Below are 11,183 nucleotides of genomic sequence, written 5' to 3' on the forward strand. Positions count from 1 at the left end.
CGCCCCGACGCGGCCATGTTGCGTGGGGAAGACGCCCGTGGTGAGTGAACGAAGGCGCGGAGCCGTCCATGTTGGGTGAGGAAAGCCTGCGGCGCGCTGACAGAGCGGTCCAACGCGGCCTTCACACGCTGCTCGTGAAGGGCTTTTAGGGGCGTGGCCGCTCGTGACTCCGCTCGCTCTTGCTACCCCGGGCTGAGCGGGAGGTGGTGGTGCTTGGTGGCGATGGCGGCGCGGGTTCTCGTGGTAGGCGCGGGGCCTGTGGGAGCGATTATCGCGGCGCTGCTCGCGAGGCGAGGGAGCGGCTGCGCGGTGCGCCTGTGGGACAAGGCCCGGGGCCCAGGTGTGTGCGTGGGGTCACTCTCCCGTCTCCATGGAGACCGCAGCCCCCACCCCTCCCGTCTCCATGGAGACCACATTTGCCCTCCCGTCTCCATGGGGACCACTTAACCCCTTCCGTCTCCGTGGAGACCGCAGCCCTCAACCCCACCCGTCTCCTTGGAGACCACATTTGCCCTCCCGTCTCCATGGGGACCACTTAACCCCTTCCGTCTCCATGGGGACCACTTAACCCCTTCCGTCTCCATGGAGACCACATTTGCCCACCCGTCTCCATGGGGACCACATTCCCCCTCCCGTTTCTATGGAGACCACATGCCGCCCAACACGATGGATGGCGTTCACAATAAAAGTATTGTCCCTTTGAGAGAGAAAAATATACATATCGTGATTATTGTTGCTTATGTTTAAGTACCTGTATTTCATTTACTATCATGAAGTAACGAAAACAAAAATGAAATATTTTCAGGTCCATACGGCGTACAGCCGTTTCAATACGGATATTTTTGTGATGGAACTTTGTAGGATGTTCGTTGAGATTTATAAGGGCACGGGGCGACCAATAAGATCTGAATTGGTCTCTAATAAGGTAGTCACTGATACAGGGTTGACAGGTATGATGTTTTATTTGTTTTACAAAACACTTTAGGAAGGATTGACTGCATCGTGGTTATGGATGTCATCACGTCTGTACTTTATTGCATTATTTAGTTGCGTCTCGTGTAACAGCTCGAGCGATATAAACCATAAAGTGACTGTGATTAGAAGTCTAATGGATGATTTTGAGTGAACTACAGTTGAACTTCTAAGTAATTTTTTTATTTATACTAAAAGTACAAACAAGCTTAAACGCCATACTCTGTACTTGAACGTTTTGGTTTTCAGGTGGAAGAATGAGCACAAGTAGAAGCCCCAACAATGAATCCTGTTCAGCTGACCTTGGAGCACAATACATTTCTGCCACACCAGCCTATTGGCTGGAACATGAGAAGTATGCCATTCCTTCACACCACATCACACCGACCATCACACTGCCTCTTGCCATTCATCCGGCCAGGTGACTCAGTGGCATCGTGAGCGGCTTTCGAAAGTAAGGTTGCGAGTACATATCCTGGTCAGTCCATAACCCCTCCGGGGTCAATGATATGAGTACCACGTTGTGGGTAAGTCACCAGTGGTTGTCCGATGGATAGCATTTGCCCCTGTTTCCGGAATGTGGAATTTCCACCACTGGCTCAGGGCTGTAAAAAAAAGTTGAGCACCACCACATTGCTCACTTGAGCAGGAAATCACTTGGACGATTATGCGATGGAGTATTTATTTATTTTATGGTTTTACGTGCAAAATTAAAAACTGAGAAAATCGTAACCATTTACATCCACAATTTGTTTTATGCATTGGTACGATTCGGTTCACAAACCAATTGTTTTGCCCTTGTGGAGCTTACGGGTAGAATTTAGTCTCTATTGATACAAGACATGGGCAAGGCCATGGGTAAGGGTCATGCCACTGTGTCCAGATGCTTTACAAACTTTAGACAAATTCTAGAATACTTTTATTACTCTAGAATGCGCTATTGCAGCTGTTTTTATCCCACGTGTCTATGTAATTTTAGATTATATTTCAAGCCTATGCGTTATATATTTCAATAGTTCCCTTATTTAGTCTCCAAATATGATTAATATTCATTATTCTACAGGTTTAATATCTAACGTATTTTTTCATACACTTTCAAAACACTGGGAGTGAAAGCATCGTGGATATATACAGAACGTTCTCTACTCTGCACTGCACATTGGTTAGACGATTACACATCAGATTTCTATTTTTCCATTCATGTTATATGCGGAATATATTTATAAATGCTGCTTTGATAACATTTAACCTCATAAATAACAGCATACCATTGATGCGAGGTGTATGATGTTAGTTTTGCATGTGGATGCTAATATGTGCATTGATAAAGTTTTGTTTGTAAAATGTAGGCAGTGACATTGCCAAGCGGTAGAGCGTTCGCCACTTCTTGCAAATGTTCACGGTTCGAATCTGGTTGCCTACCATTGTTAATCCTGCGGGTGTATTAATCATTAGATATTATGCATAATGTGCGTCACAGTGGACGTTAAAGATCCTCTGATATCATTATAGCAGGGTAGGCCATTGTGTGCCATCGTCACAGTCCAAAATATCCGAAAAAATGTATTACTCAATTGGGATTACACATAGCAACGTTGCCCTAATGGAAGACTAATGTTCACTTGCAAGCCAGCTGCTGAGTTCGCTTTGTGTCACACAGGCACAGTTACCCTTTGTGTTGAGACATTTAAGTGAGCGTCCTGTACATGCAAAGATTGCGATGAATTATTATTAAAATGTACACTTTAAATATCTGGCTCAAATGTATAATCAAAGCATGTGTTTTTCTTTGGAGGTTTTACGAGGAGCTCCTAGATAGGGGAATACTTTATCCCCTTCAATCACAAGTCGACGGGATGAAGGAGTATGAAGAGAACATCCGGCACTTCATTGTTCCAGAAGGGACTTCTTCTTTGGTGAAATACTATCTTCAGGAGTCAGGTAACCGCTGTACAATACTGTATTTGAAAGTCGCATTATCAGGCACTTAGCACAGGGTGGGAGACAGAGGGAAGTTCTGATGTAAACCATGTTACAAAGGATGAGGGGCTTTATATATATATAATTATACATTTATAACATGCAGAGTTTTCACTAGATTAAAAGAATCAGAGGTGTGGAAAAGCACAGACAAGCGGGAAGGCAGTCAGAACCTGCCCCAGCAATTTCCCAAGTTCTGTGGCTCTATATTGGGGAGTTTTTCCAACTCCATTCATGAGCAGTTTTACACGTGGGAGGAAACCGGAGTCCCTGGAGAAAATCCACGTGCGTGAGGGGGGCAACACTTTTCACCTGTACAGATGGAATACAGATGTGAATTAATATGTAATTAACTATATTGCAATACCCTGGAAAATCAGGAGATGGCGACCTCAATTCCCCGCAACATCCTACTTTTTTCTGGATGTTGGGGGTCACCCATGAAACGCACCATCTAGATTAAAACTCTGCTTAGCTTCCGAGATACAACACTATCAGGTGGTTTCCGCGTGATTTTTACCTAGGCGATGTTAATCCATATCTCTCCGATGCATTTTCAGGTTGTACTGCGACTTGTTTAGCATTATTGTTAAAATTTCGCTCCACGTGCTGAAAATTAAAAAATATATATATTGCCTAACTACGTGCGGTGTAACCTGAAGACACAGTGCAGACCTATACAGTACAGCCAAAAAAACAGCAATAATGCTGGGATCCATAAAACAGCATTGCATGCTAAGTCCACGAATAATATTGTTACATTGATGAGAAAACGTGTACATAATCACAAACATCAAGTATTTTTATAGACTGATAAATGAACCTTATGGCGGGATCCCGAGGTCCCATAAGCCCCTGGCTCTCGCACAAACGACGTCATTCTATGACTGTTGAAGGCAAACGATACGGCAATCCATTCCTCTCGGCGTGCTCTACACGATGCGCTAATCAAAGTTTAAAAGTTTTGTTTATGACTACAGCAATTTTGGCAACGACGGGTGCTTGGAGAAGAACGAGAGGATTGATTTCTGGTGGGTCGCGGCGTTTATGTGCGCAGTGGGACGGAGTCGCCAATAAATTAATTACGATTTTGATTTACGTTTATTCGGGACCCCGGGGTCCCACCATAAGGTTCAAATATGCACTGCTAACTGTTGATGGGGATTACCTTAGGGTTATTTGATGCCTTGGCATGTGATAATTGCCTTGCCATCTCACTGCGTGTTGACAGGAGCAGAGGTGCTGTATAACCACCATGTGCAGCGAGTCCATCTCGGTGATGGGGTGGTGACGGTCGAGAATCGGGACGGTTCATCGGCCTGCGTCGATACTCTCATCCTCACCATGCCTATCCCACAAATCCTGCAGCTGCAGGGCAACCTGCAGGCCAGTACGTATCTCGGTTATACTCCATTTGATTAGATTATTTTACACAGGTAAGACAAATTCAGCCGTAAGCTGTTTTACAAGAATGACCCGCAGAGAACCTTGGTGGGGAAAAAAATTACAGCAAATAAATCATAACAGCACAGAGACTGAGTAGCAACTGCATTCAAGGAAAGCAACGTCCAACTCATGCACCATTCAAATAAACACTGGCAGATGATGCACATCAATTCTGAAGCACTAGGTCACACCAAGTCCATTAAGCACACATGCAGGAATGTTGTGCATATCAGAAATAGAGGACCAGATCGCACGGGTTTCGCTAATCACGTGCAAGGAGCGGGATGTTTTACATCAAGGAAATATTTTTCAAAGGTCAGGGAAGGGAGGCATGCAATCTATTACACTGCAATGTATTCATCATGTATGATTAGCGTACTTCTCTTAAGGTGGCTTCAAGTGGTTTAAAAAAATTAATACGAAAGTGTACATCCGTTATTAGATTACCTGTCTTCTGAGAGGAACTCGTATATTATACACAGAAGTTATGGAAAAGCTAGGGAAACACCGAATGCATTTTTTTCTCATATCAAATACAACATAGTTTGAGTATGTGTCTAAATGGTAAGGTGGTTTTACATCGAGCAAGCCCTAACCCACATTATTGGCCACATACCATGCACCCCACACCAGGGATGTGTTCCTGATTTTTGTTATCTGAAAAATAATAAAATCGTACCTTGATATTAAATTTTGGATAATACCAAGAAAATCTACTTTCATATTGATCCAAAAGTAAGACGTCACATGACGTGACAGCACTTGTATTTTGTCACTTTCATGCTGTTCCCGTAAAATGTGGTGGCATTGGGTGATGTCACTTGTTAGCGCGGAACCACATTCAGTTATTATACGATGTAAATGATCTGAAAAATCCGTAAAAAAATGCTAACTTTTCCTTTAAATGTGAATTCCACTTTTTTAAAATCCAAAACTTATCCCTAATATGCAGTTATTTGTGTGGAATGGTTGCGTAGTGGTTTTAACACTGCGCTAAGAACCCATCAAGCTGAGTTCGATTCCTGGCCATAGCTAACATAAGTGGTGATTATCTGAACTGGTCTTGCCCCCCCGGGTTGATTCGGCCTTAATTGAGATGGAGCAGTGAAATCATTTACGTGCAAGTGCTGGGTGGATTATTACATCGCAAGATCGCGACAGGTGGTGGTGGTTTGGGGAGGCCTCCATCCAGCAGAAGAATTACCATGGATGATAATGTTTATGATGTAGTGCAGATTATCAACTTTGAATGCACACTTGTGTTCAGAATATCAGAATCAGAATATGTATTTATACTGGAGGAATACAATGAGCTATTAAGCTCTTTTTTAGAGATGTTCAGTAGGGGCGGGTAAGAACGTTACAACAACAAACAAAACAAAACATGATAGGAGTGCAATATACAAGAAAGGTAAACAAATCACCCAAACACAAACAAATAAAACGAAACCATCCACCATCCTATCAGACAAAGCCCACTGAGGTATTCACTTCTTTTTCAGAAGTGGCCTGGCCACAAATGATAGCTCAACAAAGTGGCTTATCATTTGGACATTTATAGCAGAAAATTTATGTAAATAATCTCAATGCATGTGTTCGCTGTAGTGTGCTGACTAATGGTGCTTTGTAAAACGGTGTTGTCAGTGCTGAATGCAGATCAACGCAGAGCCCTCGAGATGGCCACTTATTCCTCGCGGTTTGCGCTGGGCCTTTTCTATAATTCTGATGCTGACTTTGAATTCCCCTGGACTGCCAAATATGTCTCGGACAACTCCGTCATACGTTACATCGCTGTCAACAAAAAGAAACGAAGTCAAGGTCAGGAATTGTTGCTTTGAGTAAAAAAAAAAATGCAATATAATCACAAGGCATCACATAACGTGTGTAAATTAGCGCAACAATCAACCATGGCATCACTGCAACCTATGAAACATTCACTTCATAACGTGTCAGCTGAAGAATTTCTCTGCTAGACAGTCTTCTCTTCAGGTAAACATCTATAGGTTTACATTTGCACGTATTGAAATTAGAACAACTTATGCCGATGTCACTCTGAGTATACGGCTCTCCTTGCTTCTCTGCACGCTTTTCAGTTTTTTTCCCATTTTTTTTCATGACCTTGTTTCCTATGCATATGTCACAGCGGTTAGTACACACTGATCCAAACCCGTTCTCTCGCAGCGCATTGCCGTGCCGCTTTCATTATCACGATCAACTTTCCCCGATTCGCAACCACAACGCTGACGACCACCTCTACTTCATCAGAAAGATCCCAGTTTGCCTTAAGTAATTGTGCCCAATTTCAGAGTTTCTAAACTGTTTTTATCATTATAATTTACATCTCCAATAAATGTATGATATATATCCTCATTTTCAATTTAATAATAATGCGCTTCATAACGTGCACAATATTTCATGGAAATAAATTGCCGTGAAAATGAGGCGCCGAGTCGTGCTCAGTGTCGCTTGCAAGCCGGCAAGCGGCTGTATTGGTCCTTTGTGTCGAGAGGAGGAGGTTGTGAGTGGCGCTTCTGTGGAGAGCTCTACCTTGAACTCTAGTGCAGGGCAACGGGGGGGGTGTGGATGAGGGAAATGAATAACACTCAGAGGCTATTTTAATGTCCCACATGTTTTATTGGCAATTAAATGTACTATCATGTTTGCCAATTAAGCACAACCTGATCATAAAACAAATGAGTTGAAAGTGTGATGGTAGGTTCTGCTGTGTACACGGTAGCTCTATGCTGACATGTATTTCAAATCTCATGTCTGATCTGATTTTTCCATTGAATGAGGAATGTTCAGAGTTTGAGTATTATGTCAATGGTGTATACCATGAAAAATACCATCTATACATTTCACTGTTTTCAGCACTGCCCTGTTGCAATGGTCGTGAAGTGAACGTCACTATTGGCTGTGTGCCCTGTGCTCCCTGTATGTGCAATGCTTTTCACAGAATGTGGTTCAGTGGGCCCTTCCCTGGTGGTCCACACAAATGTGGCATTTGGGCAAAAGTACGTGGATGAAGATGTGAATGTGGTGCAGCCCTTCATTCTGGCAGAACTGAACAGGCTCCTGCCCGGGCTGCCTCAGCATGCCTACGGAAAGTGCCACAAGTGGCGCTATTCCCAGGTAGGCCAGTGTCACACTCTTCAGAGGAGGACGCAATGGCTGCTGTTGATTATTTTCATCCGCTTGGCATCTGTATTAAAAAAAAATATTTAAAGTTGACGGTCAAACAAAAACTAATGTGAACAATAACTGGAATTTTAAATAAAATCTACAATAATACCATAAATACGGTTTATAATGGATGGGGAAAATGAAGGAGGTACATGGATACATGCTATCATTACATACATAGGATTGTATTGATATATAAAGTTGTGGTGGAGTTCTTCATGGGTTGGATAGGATGTGGCATGACACTAACACAAAACAGATCCTTTGTGTAAATAACACTGTTCATCTGAAAACAATTATAAAATGTAATTTATAGCAGGCCCCCGTGATGTATAGTGCAGTTTCCAACTACTATTCACGCCATCTCTTTGGCCGCTCTCAATGTGTAATGAAGGGCCATTGCCTGAAGCATTGGCAATTGTGTGCATGTCTTTCCCTTTTAAGGCCGCAGTGTTGTTGATGAATCTGTTTGGTGTTAATCGTGCTCATGCACCATGGCCAATGCAGAATCAACATCGCCAAACGATTTATTTAGTTACGACAGTCGCACTCGGTTCTGCCAGACCGAACGGGTGGACCTCATGTGGTTTTCTCAGTTGGTGGCAGCCAATGGCGACGCGGCAGTCTCAGCCTTTATCACGGTAAAAAAAAACACTTAAAAATTCTGACATCTGCCTGATGATGCTGGTTGTAACAGGAAACGTACCAAATTGTTAAATGTGTGTGGATCGCTCTCCAACATTATTGGTGGTGTTCCATGGTGTACAAGTTTGTTCCCATGACAATTTCATTAATTGGCTGTGTCGGGTGGGGGAGGGTTTACGACACACATTTTACTCACGCGATCCCATGCAAGAATCAATTTTGAATCACCTTCACATTATTACGTAGTCCAAGCTTGGTTTGTTTCGACGTGTGAAGCCGTATGTCCCCATGCATTCCGTTAGTGGCAGAGGACACATGCTTTGCTGACACAAAATAATCGCTAGCGTGATTGAGGAGAATACGCTTATACTAATAGGGGTTTTCCCCTTTTTTCTGGCAACAAAACTGACACCTTTTGCAAGGAATCATGCTTACATTAACCACAATACTTGCAGTCAAATGCAAACAAAAAAACAATACTCTGATAATTTATGCATTGTCTTTGAAACTGATTGGTCCACACCAGAGACAAGTATTGTGGTTAATGTAAGCATGATTCCTTGCAAAATGTGTCAGTTTTGTTGCCAGAAAAAAGGGGAAAAACCCTATTAGTATATTTTGGTACTGGCAAAGGAGGTCCCATGATGAGAATACGCTTCACAATCGAATTAGCATTGCATTGTTGATGTGTTTCAGGTGACCAGGCCCGTTGGTGGGAGCGCAGGACATATGGTTCTGAGCGCGGAGCCTCTCATTCTGTGTGCAGGAGACGGATTCACTCATTCCAACTTTGATGGCTGTGTCAAGTCAGCCCTCTCGGCCGTTGAGGCTTTTAAATCTATATTTTTAGATGGAAAGTCTGGACATTAAATACCCACATGCTGATGTTTTCCATTAAGAGATGTCAGATGCAATTTATTCTCTGGCATAGCGTCATGGAAACCATTGCTGTAACATCTTCTGCTTTTTTGATAACCGCAGTACAAGATAAGCTAAAATTGTGCATTTAATGCAATAATATATATTTGAACATTTTTAGGCATCCAGCAAAGAAAATAATCATTTTATGAAACAATAACGTGGTTCAGCCTGATTTTTTATGAACGAAAATGGTACGTTTGTGCATTCTTGTACATTTCACAAATGCCTTGCATGTATTACTTTTCCCAAATCTAAACGTCCATCGTCATCATGGTAGACATGCAATGTGATGAGCAGGATCTCCCGAAGGTAGTGGCCAATGTCGCATGGCTATACAACCGTGGGGAGCCCTTGTCTAGATCTACGGAAAGCAGGGCAGCCTCAGAAACCAGTGGTATCCACAGCAGAGCAGCGGCACTGGAAACTCATAATCTCACCATAGGGTGATGAGAATCTATGAGGTCAACAGCAACGGAATCTTACCCACCGCCTGCCATTGCGCCTTGGCTTGAGCCTTAGTGAATTCCTGTGTGGTTTCCAATGTCACCAATATTGGCAAGGTTTCCATTGCCAACCCGGGTTCCTCGGTAGCTTTAAAACGTGAGTAAGCAGACCCTCGTCATAACTGGGTTATGTATGTATATGTATGTTGAACTTCTTTCACACTGTACGTAGCCAACCGCGATAATCAGAGGTGATGATGATAATATCACGTAAAGGAAAAAATTACATTAATTGAAATTTGAAGATAATCAGATGACCAGTAAGGTTTGAACAAGGTCGGCACACTTGAAGTAAAGATTCTGATTGTGTGAGTGCTGTGCCAAGTAGTCTTTCTGAATTTCTCGTGCCAGTTTTTGCTGTGATTTCTATTTGCTTTAATTGCTGTACTTTATTTTTTTGGTGACCCGGGTCACTCTTGCAAATGAGACCATTGTTGTGTATTCATCTCTTACCTCGTTACACAAAATTAACTTGAACCTGATGATTTTTTTTTTAAACAAGGTTGCTAAGCACAGAGCCGAAGGGCCAAGCCATCAAGCGGTTAGCAACAAAGAGCACCATTAAAGCCGTGATAGATACAGAGTTAATACGTTTCGTGAATTTAACAAGGTTATAATAAAGTAACGCATGCTTGCTTGTTAAGCGGCACGTGGTTATGATTGGTAGGGTTAGTGAAACGTGATGTACTCGTGTAAGTTGGACTCTGTTTCCTACACGTTGGGTTTGGTACCAAAGTGGACATCGTTGCCACTCACAGAGGCCCGAGGGAGAAGTGGTTCAGACACTCCACATTATATAACTATGGGAGGCAGACACATACACAAAACAACAACTAGTGCAGTCCCCAGTTAATACTCGATCGCCACACTCTACACTATATATAGAGGAGCACAAGCGCTAGTCTGCCTGTAGCGTACTGCCTGTCCGGTCCTTGGATGCTATGGCCCAGATGTCCAGACCTTCAGGGGTGGCGTGGCTCTCCTGGAAGAGTCGACAAATAAAAAACAAATAAATAGCGGTGACGGGCCAATGCCTCCATAAGTCGATTACTGTGTTAGAGTCTTCTGGTGGCAGATGACATCTTCTTTAAGAGACCATGAGATGTCCTACATATTATATGAATATATAATGACTAAAGAATAACTAACACGTTTGTTGTCAAATGTGCTTTTATTATCCAAGAAAGCCACACTAAGTCATGGACTCTTTTTTCGGAAGGCCTGCAATGAGTGTTTACTTTAAGATGTTTAAGATGTTTTCAGATAATGGTGAGTGTTTATACGTGTGGGAGGAAACCAGCGCACCTGGAAACAACCTATGCTCACAAGGGGGCAACAACACTCTATCCCCGCACAGATGGAAACGGATGACAATTAGTCCACTTGCTGTACTGCCTTCTGGCGAACCAGGGTACAGGCCCTCCTCGATTTTACAGTTTCTTTTAATTGATGAAACCCGATTCAAGAGCTTCTGAGCTCACAGGGCAATTCTAAATAAACTAAATACAATTTTAAATAAATAAAATAAACTCA

At 42.8% G+C, this 11,183-nt stretch overlaps 1 protein-coding gene across 3 annotated transcripts; it reads left to right on the top strand.

Moving 5' to 3' along the window:
- Window positions 1–82: 82 nt before the first annotated feature.
- Window positions 83–9,970, top strand: RNLS (renalase, FAD dependent amine oxidase). 3 transcript variants are annotated; one of them, XM_078597646.1, is made up of 7 exons: window positions 83–340; window positions 1,222–1,327; window positions 2,768–2,913; window positions 4,184–4,342; window positions 6,043–6,216; window positions 7,355–7,530; window positions 8,923–9,970. In XM_078597646.1, exons 1-7 carry the CDS (start codon window positions 223–225, stop codon window positions 9,094–9,096), a joined length of 1,053 nt encoding a protein of 350 aa, XP_078453772.1. In that variant the 5' UTR covers window positions 83–222; the 3' UTR covers window positions 9,097–9,970. The 3 variants fall into 3 exon arrangements, with proteins under 3 accessions (XP_078453772.1, XP_078453771.1, XP_078453773.1); XM_078597645.1 differs by having other exon boundaries at window positions 105–340; window positions 8,899–9,301; XM_078597647.1 differs by having other exon boundaries at window positions 157–243; window positions 8,899–9,301.
- Window positions 9,971–11,183: the final 1,213 nt, after the last annotated feature.

This window comes from Lampetra planeri, chromosome 9 (genome assembly GCF_965212315.1).
Source record: "Lampetra planeri chromosome 9, kcLamPlan1.2.h2, whole genome shotgun sequence".
NCBI lineage: Eukaryota > Metazoa > Chordata > Hyperoartia > Petromyzontiformes > Petromyzontidae > Lampetra > Lampetra planeri.